The 19,012-nt window shown below is 54.9% G+C and overlaps 1 protein-coding gene across 3 annotated transcripts in view; it reads right to left on the minus strand.

Annotated features, from left to right (window-relative positions):
• Positions 1-3,092: 3,092 nt before the first annotated feature.
• Positions 3,093-19,012, minus strand: part of CPNE5 (copine 5) — a 103,732-nt gene continuing 87,812 nt past the window's right edge. For 2 of the 3 annotated variants that reach the window (XM_043907319.1, XM_043907317.1), the window contains 8 exons: positions 15,392-15,453; positions 10,471-10,517; positions 8,293-8,474; positions 7,619-7,746; positions 7,270-7,372; positions 6,460-6,517; positions 5,974-6,047; positions 3,093-4,761 (listed from right to left, as the gene is read on the minus strand). In XM_043907319.1, coding sequence (XP_043763254.1) covers positions 4,543-4,761; positions 5,974-6,047; positions 6,460-6,517; positions 7,270-7,372; positions 7,619-7,746; positions 8,293-8,474; positions 10,471-10,517; positions 15,392-15,453 — 873 coding nt within the window. In that variant the 3' untranslated portion in view covers positions 3,093-4,542. The other variant, XM_043907318.1, reaches the window with a different exon arrangement.

The raw sequence follows: 19,012 nt of genomic DNA on the forward strand, positions 1-19,012 counted from the left end.
GAGGTTAGGCTGATGGGAAGGCTGAAATTCAAGACAGATGGGAAGACCCCTGGCGACATTAAATCCCACCCCCTCCATTTTGCCAGCGGGGAGACGAAGATCAAGAGACAGAAGGTAGCCCAGCAAAGGTGACACAGAAGTTAAATGGCAACTAGATCAACTAGGCACCCATTTCACCCCGGGGCTCAGAGGGATACCTATAGGCTCCATGACTTTCTAGTTGTATGATCTGAAAAGTCCCTTAACCTCTCTATGCCTGGAAAGTAGAATCCTGATAGTACCCTTTTCACAAGTTGTTATGAAGATAAACTTCCTGAATATACAGTGCTTGAAAGAATGCCTGGTGGTTAGTAAATGAGTATGGGTCATTACTATCATTAGCATCATCTTATTTTTGTTAAGTCAGGGGCATTTGAAATGAGAGTGGGAAAGGGGCTTCTAACGGCTGAGAAGTGAGGAGCAGAATGATCTGGGGGCTGATGGCCTGGGGTCCTCAGTCCTGGAGGCCTGGGGATTGAATGGGCAGGCTGAGTCGGGGCTCACAGTCCGGGGAGGGGGGCCCTTCAGTCTCCTCTCCCTTCTCCTCCTGCCCTCCCCCGCAGCTCTGCCACACACACGCTTCTCAGCACAATACAGGATCCCCATGAAGTCAAGTCAAAGTGGAGCCATGAGTCTGTGAATTCCTCAACGCCCTCCTTTCTTTGTGGTTTCTCCTCCTGATGTGGCCGTGGCAGGGACGCCTTTTGAGGCCCCTTCCTTCTCTCCAGGACCAAATAGCTTCATCTCTGTTACCCCATCCCCTCTGAGAAGTTCCCCAACTCCATGCCCTCCTTCAGGCCTCCTCGGGAAAAGCCTCAGGCTTTTGTGTTGGCCTGGGAACCAGGGAGATGTGTCTCTACTGAAATTCCCAAGACAGCATGTTCTGCTTGGTGACGGTGTTATAGCTAAACACACACACACACACATGCACACGCACCATGGTCAAAAAGTGTAGGAAATATAGTCTCTTTGCCATAGGACTAATCAGAGCCTTGAACACTCTGATGGCCCCTGGGACTCTCTGAGAGGGGCTTGGAGCCAGCAGCTTCCCAAAACCCTTGCCAGGGAACCAGTGTTCCGTGGAACGCATCATTGGGAAAGAACCCAGGAGAGAAGCTACTGTGTTGAGTACAATGAAGATGCTCTCGGCGCCCTGGGGCGGCGGCTCTGAGCCTCAATTCCCCTGCCAGGCGGTCTTCCCCTCCCAACCCTTTCCCACGGGTGCCCAAGGTGAGGGAAATTAGGCCACTGGTTATGGGAACTTCCTTCTTCTAGAGCTGTGACCCCACCCGGTTCCCACTCAAAGCGGATCGGAATGCAAATCAGAGGGGCATCTAATTATAAGGATAGCAGTGAATCAGCTCTATTTAATATAAAATCGTCAGAAGCAAGTAAGTCCCAAACTTTGGTGTAATTAGTACCAGTGTCTTGTGATGTGCAGGTTGGGAATGGCTGCCTGGAGGGCTAATCCGAGAGCAAACTCGCCCAGAGAAGGGAGAGATCCCTTTTCCCTGTGATCCTGGGCCCTCATGGCCACAGGAGTTTATATGTGAAGAGCCATGAGGAGGAAGGTGGTGTTTATTGCACATGAGCGCAACAGTCCTGTGCATGTCACATGCTTCATATGTGCACATCTGCATGTTATTCTGGCCATATGACAGTCCCACAAGGGAGGAGAGGCAGCCCTGTCACACAAGAGCAGTAACTCATCCTGGACACATGATCTGTGAGTTGTCTAGGCCGGGGGTCCCTAACCCCCGGGCCACTGACTGGTACTAATCCGTGGCCTGTTAGGAACAGGGCTACACAGCTGGAGGTTAGCAGTGGGTGAGCCAACAAAGCTTCATCTGTATTTACAGCCGCTCCCCATCGCTCTCATTAGCCCTTGAGCTTGGCCTCCTGTCAGATCAGCGGCAGCATAATGAACGTAATGTGCTCGAATTATCCCAAAACCATCCCCACAACCCTGTGGAAAAACTGTCTTCCAGGAAACCGGTCCCTGGGGCCCAAAAGGTTGGGGACCAGTGGTCTAGGCTGCCCCAAGAGTCCCACTTTGGTACTCACAGATCCTGGCCCTTCCCACTGGTTTCGTATTGATAACCTAGGGCCGTAGTATTTACTGCTTATTTCTCCAGAGCGGGGGTTAGAGGCCTGTGTAGGGTGCGACTGTGTGTGAGCAAGGTCTCCAAACCTGAGCAGGGCCTGGCACTAATGCTCACTCAACACTTGCTGAGAGATGAGTGAGCAAATGCAATAAAGTCACAGAATAATCTGATCATGTTGCTCACCTCTCTCACCCCTTAGTGGCTCCCTGATTGACTCAGAGTAACACTGAAGACCTTACTGTGACCTACAAGGCCCTGCACATTCCAGATTCTTCACCCCCAACCCCATCTCCTGCACTCTCCCCTCCTTGTTTTTGGCTGCCCCCTGTGGCATGCAGGAGCTTAGTTCCCTGACCAGAGATTGAACCTGTGCCCCCTGCAGTGGAAGTGTGGAGTCTTAACCACTGGAGCACCAAGGAAACCCCTACTCTCTCCTCCTCACCGCAGGTTCAACCCACTGGCTTCCTACTGTCCTTGAAACACACCCCAGGGCCTTTGTATTTGCTGCTCCTGCTCCTTGAAGCCTTCTTGCCTCAGATAACAGCATGCTTCTCTCTCTCATTTCCTTAGGGTTCATCTAACCGTCATCTCCTCAGAGAGGCCCCCTCCCCGACCACCTCATCTAAAATGTCACCATGTCACTCTATCCTCTTAATCTCTTATTTTCCTTTGTGACACTTATCACCACTGGAAAAGGTTATTTACCTTTTGTTTATGTGTTTATTGTGCTTCCCCTGTCCTGTTGTGTGTCTGCTGTGAGCTCAGCATGGAGACAGGGCCCCCGTGTTTCGTTCACTGCTGCATCCTCCGTGCCTAGCACTGGCACGCAGTAGTTGTTCAGAAAATTTTTGTTGAACAAAAGAGGGGAAAAAAGGGAGCGAGGAGAACCTGGACCCTCACACAGCAACATCTGCGCTATTTTTCATAAGACAAAGGAAAACAAAGAACTTTAGTAAAAGAATCAAATTTACTTCAGTTTAAGGCAAATTCCACACAGAGACTGTCTCAGAGACGGGCACAGGACCAGACAGCATAGAAACACCACCATCATGCATGATGGGAAGGGAAGCAGGATCTGCAACAGACGCGGTGTGGCCTGGTCTCCACCAGGCATGGGAGGTTCAGTGGGCAGAGGAGCCCCATGCAGCAGGAGGGACTGGCATGCATGACCTGTTCCCCAGGTGGGTAAAGGCTGGGCAGCTGGGGGTTGCCCAGGCATGAGATCATTTTCCTCACCTTTCCCACAACAGGGGCAAGGGCTCTGGCTCAGAGGCCAGGAGCCCAAGGCTGAGGGACTAGGGTGGATTTGGGGTGATGGGGTGGAACAGGTGACCCTAGAGCCAAGACGGCCTTAAAGGGCAGCATTAGTGAGGAGTGGGATGGGGGAAGCTGGACATGGGATGACTGTGAACTCTCAGGCCATCAGAGCTAAAGGTAAACCCAGGGCCATCTGGTCAACCCTCTTGCCTTACAGATGTGGAAACTGAGACCCAGAAGATAGAAAGGCCTTGCTTGGGTTCCTGCAGTCAGCAGGGGCTGGAGGCAGGGTTGAATCCAGGGATCCCCCATCCCCATGGGATAGAGGGGCAGTGTCAGAGTGCTGGAGCCAGGCTGCTTCTTGCCCAAGCCTCCAGGTGGGCGGTAGAGGATTGCACCCCAAGGACCTTGGGCAGCCTCTGGGGAGAGAAGGGGATGTCTGAGGCCAGAAGCCAACTGCGAAGGTGCCTATGGGCCCAGACCAGGAGAGGTCTGTGGATTTCTGTCTAGAACCAGCGTCATACTGGGCTGGAGAGGCACCAGAAAGGACTCCATGCCTGATAAGCTTCCATTCCTCGCCTACCAGGCGGCCTCCATCCACTACCACAGCATCTCCTTCATGGGTCTGTAGTACTCCCACTGCATGCAAGGGTCCCAGGGAGGGGGTCACATGTTCGGGCATTGCTTAAAGCCCAGCAGCCTCATGGGGTTCACTGGAAACAGGGACAGGATAGATACTGAGGTGGGGGTCAGGGGGCTGGTATAGGGGTAGACACCACAGGAGCAGGGGACCTGGTGGTGGGAGGCTCAGACCAGGCTCAGGGTGATAAAGGAGCAGAGGAAGATTACCCAGGTGGGCTGAGGGGGACCCCGATGGTCCTGATTAACATCTTCCTGGCTGGTCCAGAACCAGGCGTTGGTGAAAGAAGAGAAGGAGGGGCCCAGATCCCCACCTCCATCACCTGTACCTCCAGACTTCGGGGTGTGGGGCAGTGTGGGAGGAGTCTCCAGAAGCCCCGCCCCGCCCCCCTCCCAGGCACACGTGTTCCACAGGCTGGGCGGGGTGGACCGCAGCAGGGTCTGGGCGCCCCGCCCACCTTTCTACTGGCCTAAGCCCCAGCCATCTGAGCAGACCACGCGCTCAGATGTGCGTGTGCAGCGGGGAAGCTGGGGGTGTGCGGGCCGGCGACTGCGGGGGAGAGCGAGCCGTGGCCGTGGGCGGGGAGCGCGGGCGGATGCCCTGTGCCTTCATGTAGGACACCAGCTGGTCGGGGATCTCGGCCAGCACGTCGCGGGCCAGGCGCGCCATGCTCAGCACGTGGTTGCCCGTGCGATCCACGTAGTCCCTGAAGGGCACGAACTGTCCAGCAGGGGGAGGCAGGGTGAGGCCGGGTCTCCCTCTGGACACCAGCCCCCATCCCCCAAATCTCCAGGCCTGGGCTCCTGTCCCACTCCTCCCCAGCCTCTGCCCAGCTTGACTCAAACCTTCAGCATAGTGATTCTCTAAAGGGCTGTATCATGGTCATTATTCTTTCATTCACTCAACAAATACCTTCTTGAACACCTGTTCATGCCAGGATAGGCCACTAAACAAGATTCCTTAATCTCTGATTAAGTCTCAGCACCAAGCTGAGGCACTTAGCAGACACCCCTGGTTTCTGGGAAATGGACCCTGCGGGTCTCCTCCCGCCTCTGCAGTAGAACCCTTTCTGTCTCTTTGGGTTCCCTTTCTGGCCCAACACCTACAGTTCCACTCCTATGACTGCCTCCCGGGAGACGTCTGCCCCCCATCCCCCACCCCACCGCCACTCCCAAGCCTCAGGCTCACTCCTGCCTCCAGGCCTTTGCACACACCTCCCAGACTGCCCTTCTTCAGTTTCTAGCCCCCCAACGTTGGTCTCCACATCTGGAATGACCCCTCCCCTGTCTGAATTTTTTTAATGGGGCAGGTGCAGTATGGAGACCGTCTGGGATTTTTTTATTCTGAATCTCCTAAGCACCAGGGACTCAGTCTGCAGCAGAGTCACAGAGGGGTGTGTGCTTACTGAGGCGCATTCTGAGGCTTGACTGGACAGGGATTCCCCGAGGACAAAGACCTGTCTGCTGTTACATTTGCCATTATCCACGGAGAGGTTGGCGCTGATTCAGTGAACCAGGCAACACTCATTCTTGAAAAGGGCTGCAGCAACCCTTTAGACACCGCCTCCACCTTCACGGGGTTTGCCATCTCACTTAGCAAGGCAGCCTGGCAGAAAGCAACAGAAGGTGCGAGAAACTAGGCCTCTGTGTTCTACAGGAGGCGCTGCAGGCCTGGTGGTTCAGGGAGGGCTGGGCGTGAGCGTTCCAGTTGGGGTAACACCAGACTAGGGGTGAGTCTCAGACATGGTGGTGGGGGGCGTCCAGCCCCACAACTGACTCCTATCTCCTTCTATGATGGCCAAGCCATTCTAGGACTACCAATGCCTCCCTCCAGGGCCCCTTTCCAGAGAAGCCCCCAGAAGGGGGAGTGAGGTCAGCCTGGCTAGGGGGGCTCTTGTGTTTTCTGTGGGGAAAGCCAAGGTCTGGGCTTCACCTGGACAATGTCCCGCTCGGCCAGCTTTCCCCGCGAGGAGATCCGCACATCATCGCCATCTAGCTCCACCATGGCTGTTGGGGGGAGCGGGTAGAGACAAGGGGTGGGGGAGCTAACTGGAGGGCACCTGAGCGTGGCAGGACAGAGGCCGCCGGCCCAGGCCCCCCGCGTCAGAGATGAGCAAGCTGAAGCCGGGAGACAGGAGGAGCCCAGTCCCCGGCACCCCTCCCCTGCCCCCCGCAGACTCCCAGGGTGGAGGCTGGAGGAGTGACTCGGGGCCTCCTCCCCACAGCCTTGGGGTGTGGGCGTGGGGTACGCACCTTGACACACCCCTCCCTGTGCAAACAAATGCACTCACACCCTGCCTGCTCACCCAGACAGTCAGTCTCGCGCACAGACCGGGGTGAGTCCTCCCTCCTTTGGGAGGGGTCACTCCCAGGGGCCTGAAGCCTCTGGGGAAACACGTGGGGGGCGGTGGGGACTCACCATCGAACTCTGCCTGGCCCACGCCGATGATGATGATGGACATGGGGAGTTTGGCGGCCTGGGAGGCAACGTGGGAGACAACACAGGAGGTGGAGGGGGGTGGGAGGGGCAGGGGCCCAGCCGATAGGCCAGTTAAAAGGAAGGGGAGATCATGGGGACGGGTGGGAAGGGGTGGGCCAACAGCAGAAAGGGAGGAGGTTAGGGAAGAAAAGGAGAAGAGAAGGATGGAGACACACAGAGAGAAGCATAGAAAAAAGAGGGAGGAGGTGGGGAAGAGAACACCCACCAAAGGAATGGGGACACCAGAGAGGACGCGGGAGAAGGAGGGAAGCAGAGGGAGGCGGGTCACAGGTCTGCTTCTGCCAGACACCCCGTCCTCTCCTCTGCCTCTGGACCTCCATCATGTGGGACAGCTTTTACGTGGGCCCGGAGGGAGGGCCAGCTGTGGCCGGAGCCCCTGTGCAGGGAGACCACCCCGTGCAGGGTTCCATGTTCCCAGGCTTTCTACCTGGCCAAGCCGGGCTGGGGTCTGGGGCAGCAGCCCCAGAGGTGGGTTAACGAGAGAGCCATAGGAGTCTGGCGGGAGCGGACCACCCAGTGTGATGAAGAGGTGGGTGCAGAGTTTGCCAGTCAGATCCTTCATCAGCCAGAACCCCCTCCACCCCCCCAAACTCTGCTGTTGGCCGTCCAGGCTCTACAGCGACAAACCAGGAGTGGTCCCAGAGAGGGCATGCCCCACAGGTCTCCCTAAAGGGGGCAGGGAGGTGTACCCCCAGGTTTCCCCAGCCTCTGTCCCCACCCCCTGCTCACGTTGACGATCGCTTCCTTGGTCTGTGCCATGTCCGAGATGACCCCATCTGTGATGATGAGCAGCACCGAGTACTGGGAGCCGTCCTGCACTGCGGCCGCGTTCCTGGGGCAGGGCGGGGGGGAAGCGGTCTGTCTGCTGGGACTCTGGGCGTGCCGTCCCCCCCAAAAGGACCCTGAACACTGGTGGGACAGCTCTTCGGTGGGAGGGGGGCCCTTTTAGGGTCAGGACGCCCCCAAAAGTAAATCCGTGGGAAGAGACGCGCGCGCCCTCCCACCTTCCTGAGAGCGCGGGGATGGAAGGAAGCCCCTTGCAAGCGGCAGGGAGGGCTGTCCAGTGACCCGGGCTCACCTGGCCACGTGCGTGACCACGGGGGCGAAGTTGGTGGGGCCGTAGAGCTGCACCGTGCGCAGGCTGTGGTGATAGGCCTCCAGGATGCCATCGATGCCACAACACGAGGGGTTCTCCTGGTTGCCGTTCTGGGAGCACAGGGGGCGGGGGGCTGAGCCAGGATGGAGGAGGCCTGCAGGCCTGGGCCCTCCTAGACTTCTCTCTGGTGGGGACTCAGGGGTGGGGGCTGGGGAGAGAGCCCCCAGGCCCACCATGAAGGGCAGTATGAGCTCCGGGTGAGCAGTGTCCAGACCGGCTCCTTGTCCTACTCCCTGTATCTGCTCAGACACATCCTCCCATCCTAGAATTACCTGCAGTTGTTCAAACCCAATGCACACCCTTTTTATCCTCATCTCTGAGATCTTGGGGAATAGTTCAGCCACGACCCCATTCCACCTCCACCAGGGTGTTGTTGGGAAAAGGAGGGCAGAGCCCACTGTGGGTGGCTTCACAAGGGAGATGCTTGTGACCGAGGTGGGGAGTGGGTTTCTGATCCGAGCTCCGATACAAGTCCCCGTTCCAAGCCCCAGCAGGCAGCCTGCCCCCACAAAGCCCGCAGCTCAAGTCTCCAGGCGGGCAGGATGGGCAAGGCCCCCCCACCCCAGGCCACAGCCCTTTCTCCCGGGGTCTCCTACCAGCGGGAACTCGTGGGACACCCTGCCGTCCGGGGGCAGCTTGGCCCCGAAGCCGAGGGCGGGGAACATCTTGTCGCTGTCGTAGTGCTGGATGATCTCCCCGACGGCGGTCAGCGCCAGCGCGTAGGCGTTCAGCTGGTAGGGGCTCATGTAGTGCAGCGATGTTGACTGTGAGGGGTTCCCTGCGAAGTGGGGACAAGCGGGGACACTCGATGGCCCGGACACGCCAAGTCACCGGGCTCGAAATGCAGAAGGGGGTGTCCAAGGGCACCCCTTTCCTTCCCTTACTGAGCATTCAATCCTCGAGCAAACCATGGCTGCGAAACTCTCCGAATGTAGCCCGAGTCCCTCCTCTGTGTATCTAGCCTCTTGCCTGTAGGACTGCAGCAGCCTGTTCTCCATGTCTCTGCCCTGTGTCCACACTCAGCACACCCGCCAGGCTGAATCTACGTCAAAACTCACCTAATCACACCTCTACTCTGCTCAAAATGCCCCGATGTTCCCATTTCACCCAGAGCTGAACCTGAAGTCCTTTCAAGGGCCCACATAGCCCCACTGGAGCTGGCCTCCAGTGACGCCTCTCCGCATCTCCTACCATCCCGGGAGGCCCTACTATGCCAGGGCCTTGGCAAAGGCTGTTCCCTCCGCTCTGGGACACTTCCACAGATGTGCGCACGTCTTGTTCCCTCCCGCTTCCTGTCTGCTGTGGTCTTCCCTGGGGCCTGCTGAAAGCTACAGGCCCCACCCCTCTTCCCGGCTTTGTTCTCCATAGCCCTTGTCGCCACTAATATGGCCCATATTTTAGTTACTTGTTTATTAAGGAGAGTAGTACAGCACAGGCTGCCAAGTATTAATCCTCTTTCTACTTCCTGCTGTGTGATCTTGGATACGAATGCTTAACCACTCGGCCTCAGTCTCCCCAGCAGTAGAATGGGGGTAATAATAGTCCCCGGGCTTCCCTGGTGGCTCAGATGGTAAAGAATCTGCCTGGAATGCAGGTGACCTGGGTTCAATCCCTAGGTCGAGAAGATCCCCTGGAGAAGGGAGTGGCAACCCACTATAGTAATCTTGCTCGGAGAATCCCATGGACAGAGGAGCCTGGCGAGCTACGGTCCATGGGATTGCAAAGAGTCAGACACAGCTGATCGACTAACACTATACTGTACTGATAATAGTCCCCACCTCACTGGACCACTGTGAGGATTAAACAGATGTTGCTGTAACTCTCCTCATTGCTATGAATACTAAGCACCGCACCCTCTGGCCGCCCCCTAGCTCTGACATCTCAGCACTCTGCCATGATAGGGCCTGCAGAGAGAGGTTTCTGACACGCCTGCGGACTGCCAGACCTGAGGAACTTCTGATTGAGCAGGGCTTAATGCGGGTCCAGAATCCAAGGAAGGATGGCTCTAACAGTGTCAAGTTAGGCACTGATCGCTCCCAGCCACCTGGTCACCCTGGAGAAGGCCAGAGAAGGAAGGAAGCTGGGGCAGCCCGAGCGAAGGTGAGGACTGGCGCTCCCGGCTGTCCCCGCCTCCCTGCGGACCGCAGGCTCAGTCCCGCCTCCGCCTCTCTGCCCACGGTGCGCCTGCTCGTGTCTGGTCGCTTCAGTCTCGTCCGATGCTTTGCGACCCCATGGACTGTAGCCTGCCAGGCTCCTCTGTCCGTGGGATTCTCCAGGCAAGAATACTTGGAGGGGGTTGCCATGCCCTCCTCCAGGGAATCTTCTCAACCCAGGAATCAAACCTGAGTCTCTTACATCTCCTGCATTGACAAGTGGGTTCTTTATCACTGGTGCCACCTGGGAAGCCCTGGACTGCACAGGGGCTGCGCAGTTTGATCCTGTGAGGATACACCTCTGCTCCAGGGCTCCCCACAGCATCGTTCTCCTATTCCCCCAGGGAGACTGGGTGTCCTCAAGAGCAAGGCTGTGGCTCAGGGTATGTAGGCCCAGAGCCCGGCTTTGTGAGTGACCACGATCCAATCAGGGAATACCTTTGCCACCCTGGCTGTATCTTTGGTTCTCCAGGCCCAAGTTCTTCCTCTTTGGGAGGATAAGGCCAGAGAGTATGGAAGACCTGGCGTCCAGCGAGGGACAGCTACCACAGTCCTGAAAAGCCCTCCCCTTTCCGGGCCCCCAGACCTCATCCAGCCCCTCGGCCCATGTCCCCTACTCACCATTGGAGGCTGTGAAATCAATGGCCACCGTGAAGTTGATCTGGGTCCTAGAAGGAGGACAACAGGGGAGTTAGCTGGCCAAAGGCGGGGCTGTGGGGAGGGTCAAGCATACTGGACCGGAGAGAGGAACCCGGCTTCCGCCCCAGCCCTACTGCAGGCCATGTATGCAGCCTGGGTGAAGCATTTGCCTCCTCCAGGAAAACTGGAAGAGTAGCGTCAGCCCCACCCTCCCCCAAAGGACTGCTGTGAGCATCAGAAGAGTGAGGCAGAGGGACAGCTCTCCAAACATGTTTACGTTCTGCTGGGCACATGGCTACGATTACGTATTTCCTCTCCAAACCCTGCCCCTGGGCCCACTGGAGGCCAGTGAAGTAGGGTTTCCCTGTATTTCTGGCTCAGATTTGGAGTCAGATTCAGGGTTAAAGCTGATTTAGCCTTACTGTTTAACCTGGCAAAAAAAAAAAAAAAAGATAAATAGGCATTGTGCATCTCCTTAGGGAAGAACAAAATACCACCCATGAAGCTGTCTTGCCAAAAAAATGGAACTGGAGTCCAGCTGAGCTTCCAGAACTATCTACCAGTGGTTTACAGGAAACACGGGGGACAGAGGAATATGTTAAGTGACACTGTGGGGGTACAGGGGGAGCCTGTGGGAAATTCTGTAGGAGCTTTACTGGAAGATCCCCCCTGGGCCAGCAGCATCAGGATCACATGGGAATCTGTGAGGAGTCTCAGGCCCCCAGTGGACCTACTAAACCAGAATCCCTTGGTAGGGCGCAGGAATTTGTTTTAGCAAGCCCTTCAGGCACTTGGGGAAACCACTAGACGAAAAGATAGATAATGAGGAATTCCCTGGTGGTCCAGTGGTTAGAACTGGGCACCTTCTCTGCTGAGGGCACCCCAGTTTAATCCCTGGTCGGGGAATGAAGATCCCACAAGGAGCGGCGTGACCAAAACACAAAAGATAATTATGAGACATAGCAACCAATCGTAATATATGGACCTTGCCTTGATTTTGCATTCAGATAAGCCAATTCAAAAACATTATAAGACAACTGGAGAAATTTGAATACTGACTAGACAGTTGGCATTAAGGAACGACTCGGTTTTTAGGTGTGATTTTGGTATTGTGGTTATATTTTACAAAGAGAGAGTCCTTTTCTATTTTAGAGACACATCCCGAAGTAATTAGGGGATGAGACATGATGTCTGGATTTGCTTCAAAATAATCGGGTGGAACGGTGAGTGTGTGGTACAAGAGCGGCTGTGAGTTGGTAACTGTTGAATCTGGATGGAGGTTACTTGGGGGCTCATCACACCGTCTCCCCACTTTTGCCTGTGTTTGGAATTTTTCCATAATAAAAAAAAATTAGGTTTTGAGGATTCATATTCAGGGTTAAAACTTTCTGAGGGTTTGGCTGTTCTAGGTTCCGTGCCAGATGCTGACAAAACAAAGCTGACAAGACACGAATCCCTGATAAAGTCTAGTCTTGTGATTCTCACGCAGTGAGTGGAGCGTCACCAGGGGAGCTTGTTTACAAAGACTGTCCCGGGGCCTCCTCCCAGGAAGGGAGCTGGTCTGAGATGGGGCCCCAGAATCAACACACATCCCCTGCCTTCAAGCAGCGATTCTGAGGAGGGGGCTCTAGGATCACACCCGGGAAAACTCTATTCTGAGTTGTGACCGTGGATGATATACGGTGAGGTTCACCTTGGGCTTCCCAGGTGGCGCTAAGGTAAAGAATCCGCCTACCAATGCAGGAGACAGAAGAGACCCGGGTGCTCACTGGGTCAGGAAGACCCCCTGGAGGAGGGCATGGCAGCCCACTCCAGTATTCTTGCTTGGAGAATCCCATGGCCAGAGGAGCCTGGCGGGCTACAGTCCATGGGGTCACACAGAGTCCACATGGCTGAAGTGACTTAGCATGCATGCAGAGCTCACCTCGCCTGCACTGAGCAGGCAGTCCCCATCAGAAACCACGGCTCCCGCTCCGCTTGATCAGCTGAGCTGCTGCTCAGGGACCCTTCCATCTCCGGGAAGGGGGAAGGACATGGTGAGCAGGAGACCCCACCCAGGGTCTGCTGGCCAGAGACAGTCCTCCCCACATGCCTTCCCCCTTGTCTGCTGCCCTCGGCCAGAGCATTCAGTAGACTCCAAGCTCTGAGGGAGAAGGAGCCGCAAGGTGGCGAGAGGTGGTTCTGGCCTGCAGGACTACAGCTGAGGGACCCTGTCAGCCTGGTTCTTCCAAATAAGGGATGAGAGGAGGGACTTCCCTGGTGGTCCAGTGGTTAAGACTGCACCTTCCAATGCAGGGGGTGAGAGTTCAAAGCCTGGTTGGGATGCTAAGATCCCACATGCCTCGTGGCCAAAAAAACAAAATATAAGACAAGCATTGTCGTAACTCTTGAGAGTCCCTTAGACTGCAAGGAGATCCAACCACTCCATCCTAAAGGAATCAGTCCTGGGTGTTCATTGGAAAGACTGATGCTGATGCTGAAACTCCAAAACTTTGGCCACCTCATGCGAAGTACTGACTCATTGGAAAAGACCCTGATGCTGGGAAAGACTGAAGGCAGGAGGAGAAGGGGACAACCGAGGACGAGATGGTTGGATGGCATCACTGACTTGATGGACATGAGTTTGAGTAAGCTCTGGGAGTTGATGATGGACAGGGAAGCCTGGCGTGCTGCAGTCCATGGGGTCGCAAAGACTCAGACATGACTGAGCGACTGAACTGAACTGAATGTTGTAACAAATTCAATAAAGACTTTATAAAATGGTCCCCATTTTAAAAAAAGGAGGGGGGTGAGGGGAGAGGTGGGCCTTTTCACTCCTTAAGTGGTCTTGCCTGCTCTGGGTTCTGAAATGGCTCAGGGAAGGAAGGGACTGAAAAGCAGGTACTTTTGTCAAAAAGTGACTCCCTGCAGGCTTGCCTCTCCTGCCTAAGGGCAAGAACAGGCTGCTTAGCAACCAGCTCCATCTCTGACTCCGACATGGGGACAAAGGCACCCAGAGCCTTCCTCCTGGTCCACATGGGTGAGGGAGGAGAGAATCCCTGGACAAATGCCTCCATCAGCTGCCTGCCTGGACACGCGCGCCGGCCTCTCGCTCCCTAGAGCCTGCTTCCTCACCCAGGCTCTCCAGAGTGTGAAGAGAGGAGAGGAGGAGGGCCAGGGCTTGCCTCTGTGAGCGCCCTCTCAGCAAGACGACGAGACCTCACAGCACCCAGCCCTTGGACTCATCCATCTCTCTCACATCCCACCTGGTAGCTATGAGGCGGATTCACTGGTGGTGGTGGTTTAGTCGCTCAGTCGTGCCTGACTCTTTGCGACTCCATGGACTGTAGTCTGCCAGGCTCCTCTGTCCATGGGATTGTCCATGGGAAGGATACTGGAGTGGATTGCCATTTCCTTTTCCAGGGGATCTTCCCAACCCAAGAATTGAACCCAGGTCTCCTGCATTGCAAGCAGATTCTTTACCAACTGAGCTACAAGGGGGAAGCTCGGCGGATTCATTACTATGGAAGAAACGCAGTGTGTGGTGACGGGATGAGCCCTGCCGCTGACTTAGGCAGTGTGGCCTCGGACATCTTGTGTAAAATGGAGATTATCATCTTCCCTAGCCCCCTGTGTCCTGCAAACTGGGGGCACGATGCCCACGGACAGAGGAGCCTGGCGGGCTACAGTCCATAGGGTCGCAGAGAGTCGGGGACGACTGAAGTGACTTAGCGTGCATGCATGCAAATGGGAAGGATAAACAGGATGAGGGTTGCTTGAAAATTACCATGGGATATCGGGGGTGGTTTTTTAATAGGATAGAGTGCAGAGCAGTTTGGATGGGGGAAGGAGCAAGGGCAGGGGCTGGAGCTGACGTGGGGGAGGGACAGGGAGGCCTCTGGGGGGCTGCGGGAAGGGCGTGTGCTCAGTGGGGACAAGGAGAGCTGCAAGCCTGTGGGCTGCAGGCTCAAGGCATCAGGGAGGCACGTCATGGGAGAGTAAGTGTGGCTTCCCAGGGCCTGACTCCTCCCTCTGCCCTGAGAACCAGGCAGCCGAGCGCCTGCTTGGCTGGGATGAACCTTTGGCAACGGCCCCACCTGTCTCTTTCCAGACAGGTGTAGTCACTCACCTGCCTGCACCTGTGGGCTCTCGGCTACCCACACCCCTGCCCTGGCACCTGTCCTGGCAGGGAGCATGCTGGGCCAGGACCTCACTGCACCGTCAGGCTCCCTCCTCATGAGCTGTTTGGCTGGAGTCTCCAGGTTTCTCTGCTTGCCTTGGCCGGAGGCCAACCCCTCTGGTTCTCTCTGTTCCTTAAACTTGTGTCGGACCATCCCCTGGCCTCTGTCCCAGTTTCTCCTGTCCCTGGTAGGTCCCCAATGACAGTGGGCAGGTTAATCACCGCCTCCCAGACAGACCATAGGTATCAGAAGCTCAGAGCGGGAAGGAACCTTAGAATTCACTTAATTCCAACCACTCCGTGCTAGCGGGGGAGATGGATGCCCAGGGAGTGAAAGTGATGTGCCCAAAGTAACCCAGCCAGTTCACAGCAAAGAGGGGCCTAGGGCCTGGGCCTCCTGACGCCTAGATCAGGGCTTTTCCACCTCCCTAAGCCCTTAGTTCTCTTTGTCAGGGAGGCTCACGGAGTCCCTACCCCCTGCAGGTCCCCTCTCAGCACATAGACCTCCCACGACCCAGGCGGGCCTCCGTGCTCAGGAGCACCCTCTGCAGCCACTTCAGGGCCCTGCAGGGCTCTGGGGGAGTCGTCTGCGCCCAGACACGGGAGGTCTGCTCAGAGCCCAGCATCCCAGGCTCTGGCCAGGGCCTCAGAGAGGCCAGGTGGGGTCAGCTCGGCTCAGGTCCGTGTGTGGGGGCCCCTTCCCTCCCGCCGAGGCCAAAGAAACCAGACTGCATCTCTTCTCACCCTCCTTTGATGTAGTCGAGAAACGTGCACTCTGACTCCACAGCAAAGGAAAGCAGCGTGACCTTTAAAACAAAAAGAGGCTTGGTCAGCGGGGAGCACTGAGCGGGGAGGGGGTGCGGGGAGCTTTGCTGATGGTGATGGAGCCCCCAGCGTGTGCCAGGTTTGCCCACATCATTGCAAACAGTGCCCACGACAACTCTACAAAGTACTACTAGTATCTCCATTCTCCAGCCCAGGAAACTGAGGCTCAAAGAAGTGAAGCAGTATGTCCAAGGACACTGCCAGGATGTGACCAAGTAAGATGGGAACTCAGATCTGTCTGGCCCCAGACCCTGTGCTCTTGAGCTTGATGCCAAACTGCATCCTGGAGGGGCCCTGTCTCTGTCACTGGAGAACAGGGGATCAAGCCAAGGAACTGAGTTTTCTGTAAGTAGACACGGGTGCGGAGGGAGAGGGGGGTCCTCCTGACACAGGCCTAAGATCTGTCAGTGCCGACAAGCTTCATGCTTCCATATGAATCCACTACCTATTCATCCTGAAGGGCTTCCCTGTTGGCTCAGTGGTAAAGAATCCGCCTGCCAATGTAAGAGACCAGGGTTTGATCCCTGGGTCGGGAAGATCCCCTGGAGTAGGCAATGGCAACCCACTCCAGTGTTCTTGTTTGGAAAATTCCATGGACAGAAGAGCCTGGTGGGCTACAGTCCATGAGGTCACAGAGTTGGACAGGACTGAGCACACACACACATGCATTAATCTCGAAATACGCTTCTTTGGTTTGCACTTGTTTTAAACCTTACTTGTCCCACCTCATCCCTCTCGCATCGCCTGATCTCTACCCTCTCAGACCCAAGCCCCTCCTAAGCAGCCTGTCCCTTTCCTGGAGGTGACTGAGCACCTGAGGCCCCCTTGCCTGAGCAGATGCTGCTTGGCCTATGCCCCCGGCAGCTTTGGCATCAGCTTTCCCAAGACAGGCAACTACCTGGCAGTGGGTTATGATAATGATTTAGGATCGTGGAGACAAATGAAAGCTTGGCAGTTCAGTTCAGTTCAATCGCTCGGTCGTGTCTGATTCTTTGCAACCCCATGGACTGCAGCACACCAGGCTTCCCTGTCCATCAACAACTCCCAGAGCTTGCTCAAACTCACGTCCGTCGAGTTGGTAATGCCATCCAACCATCTCATCCTCTGTCGTCCCCTTCTCCTGCCTTCAATCTTGGCAAAGTCAATTAAATGAGGCAAGAATGGGGCGGGGTGGGGGGGGGGTGCAGTTTACCAGTGTCAGAGAATTCCACTCTAGGATTTGTAGCACCCCCTACTGGTACAGATTCAGTCATCTTTATCAGCTCGGTGGAGAGACCAGGTAGAGCTTCCCCTTGACCAAGACGATGAGCCATTAGCCCAAATAACAGAGAGTCCGTGAGTACTGAGTGGGGCCTTGGAGACCCCCATTCGCTGTGGATGGACAAAGCCCCCCCAGTCTCTAGGAGTGGACTGTGGCAGTGGCCTCTCCTCTATGATCATTAGACTCCAGGGGGAGTTTTTAAAACATCTTGCGGCTGGACTGAAGACCCCAAACCAATATCATCAGGGTTTCTGGAGTAGGGATACGGCCCTGGTTTATTTTTAGCTCCTCACTTGAGTTTAACATGCAGTCAGGGTTGAGTTCCACTTCAGGCCCTGGGATGAAGCAGTTAATTGCTGAGCCTGGCAGGTCATGTGGATTGACCCAGGGACTTGGTACTCAGAACAGCAGCATCAGCATCAGCATCCCACTGATGCTGGGTAGAAATGCAGACTCTTGGCATTTCAGCAAGATCTCCAGGAAATCCTGCACATAGCAAGTAAGGTATGAGAAGCACTAAATATAGATTCCTGGGCTCCCAGCCTGGGTTTCCTAAAATGGAACCCTAGGGAACTGGCCTGGGCATCTGTATATTAATAGGGATCCTGAACCCTGAGTGATTTTTTTTTTTTTAATGGTAAAGATTGGGAAATGCTGGATCAAAGGTAAGCCAGGAGACCTGGGCCTAGTCCTGCCCCTTCCCTAACTCACTGTGTGACCTGAGACAAATCATGTCCCCTCTTTTGGTCTGTTTCTTTGTCGCTAAAGCAAGAAAGCTGGATGAGATCAGTGGGTTTCATATCTTTTTTTTTTAAGCTGTACATCTAATATTTCTTAGCTGGGGAAGGTGCTGCCCTCTCAAGGGGCATTTGGGAACATGAGGGAGAGCTCTGGGGTCTCACAATGACTGGGGTTCTACTGCTAGCTATGAGCTCAGGCCAGGGAGGCTAAGCATCCCACCACATACAGGGATGTCTTGTAAGACAAAGAATTATTCTGCCCCAAATGCTGACAACATTCCCACTGAGAAACCCTGCAACTTTGGACAAAGGAAATATTACTCCAAGCCTGCACGTGAAGCAGTTATAATCAGAGAAGCGGTGGTCAGCAGAGTCCAATTTATAGTCCTGCATCTCCCATGTCTGCCACAGCCACCCTGTGACTTCAACAAGGTAGGGATGATGTATTAGACCCATTTTACAGATGGAGAAAATAAGGTTCCTTGGAGGAATCCTGGGGGCCCCTGTCTGTGACCTCGTCTGGTCTGGAGTTGCCGTTGGTCTGACTCAAATGGCTGTATTTGGCTGTATTCGCTGATGAGGCAGTGGCCCTCTAGAGCGGGAGGAACAAATGAAGGGTACAGACTTGGGTATGTTTGCACTGCTAAGACATTGATTTGCTCTATAAATGCATTGGTGGACTCTACCTCAGGGCCTTTGCACATGCTAATCCCTACAACTAGAACTCTTTTTCCTTGATATCCTTAACTCCTTCCCCTTGCTTAAAATCTCTGCTTAAATCTTCTCAGAGGAACTTTCCTTGACTATTTTATATAAAATAGCAAGTTTTGGCCCTTGCATTCTCTACTGATTTATCTCACTATACTTTTTAAATTAATTTTTATTGGAGCATGGTTGTTTTACAATGTTGTGTTAGTTTTTCCTGTAGAACAAAGTGAACCAGCTGTATGTTTACACCTATCCCCTCTTTTTCAGCTTCCTTCCCATTTAGGTTACCATCGAACACTGACCTGTGTTATATAGTTGGTTCTCATCAGTTATCTATTTTATGCATAGTGTCAACAGTGTATGTATTTTATATGTGAACCCCAATCTTCCAATTCATCCCACCCACCCCTTCCCCCTTGGTATCCGTTTGTTTTCTACGTCTGTGTCTCTATTTCTGCTTTGCAAATAAGATCATCTACACCATTTTTCTAGATTCCACACTTCACTATACTTTTTCCCACAGCACTCCCAACCACCTGACACACACAGGTACTTGTGGGTGCATTTGTTTTCTGTCCCCCATCCCCCAACTAGACAATAAGCACCAGGGGGGCAGGGGTTTGCATCAGTCTTATTCCCTCATGCCCCAATCAGTGGCTGGCACGTGGGAACACACAGTAAATATTTGTTGAAGAAATGCAGGAATGTTCTGAAGATCAGCCCCCAGAAGCCACTGGGCCAGTGTGATCCCAGGGTGGTCTCGGTTAAGGAGGGGCAGTGTCCACAGCAGCTGCAGGCTGCAGATTTAATTGTTGTGCTCACTGCCATGCC

Source organism: Cervus elaphus, chromosome 7 (assembly GCF_910594005.1).
Source record: "Cervus elaphus chromosome 7, mCerEla1.1, whole genome shotgun sequence".
NCBI classification, from domain to species: Eukaryota; Metazoa; Chordata; class Mammalia; order Artiodactyla; family Cervidae; genus Cervus; species Cervus elaphus.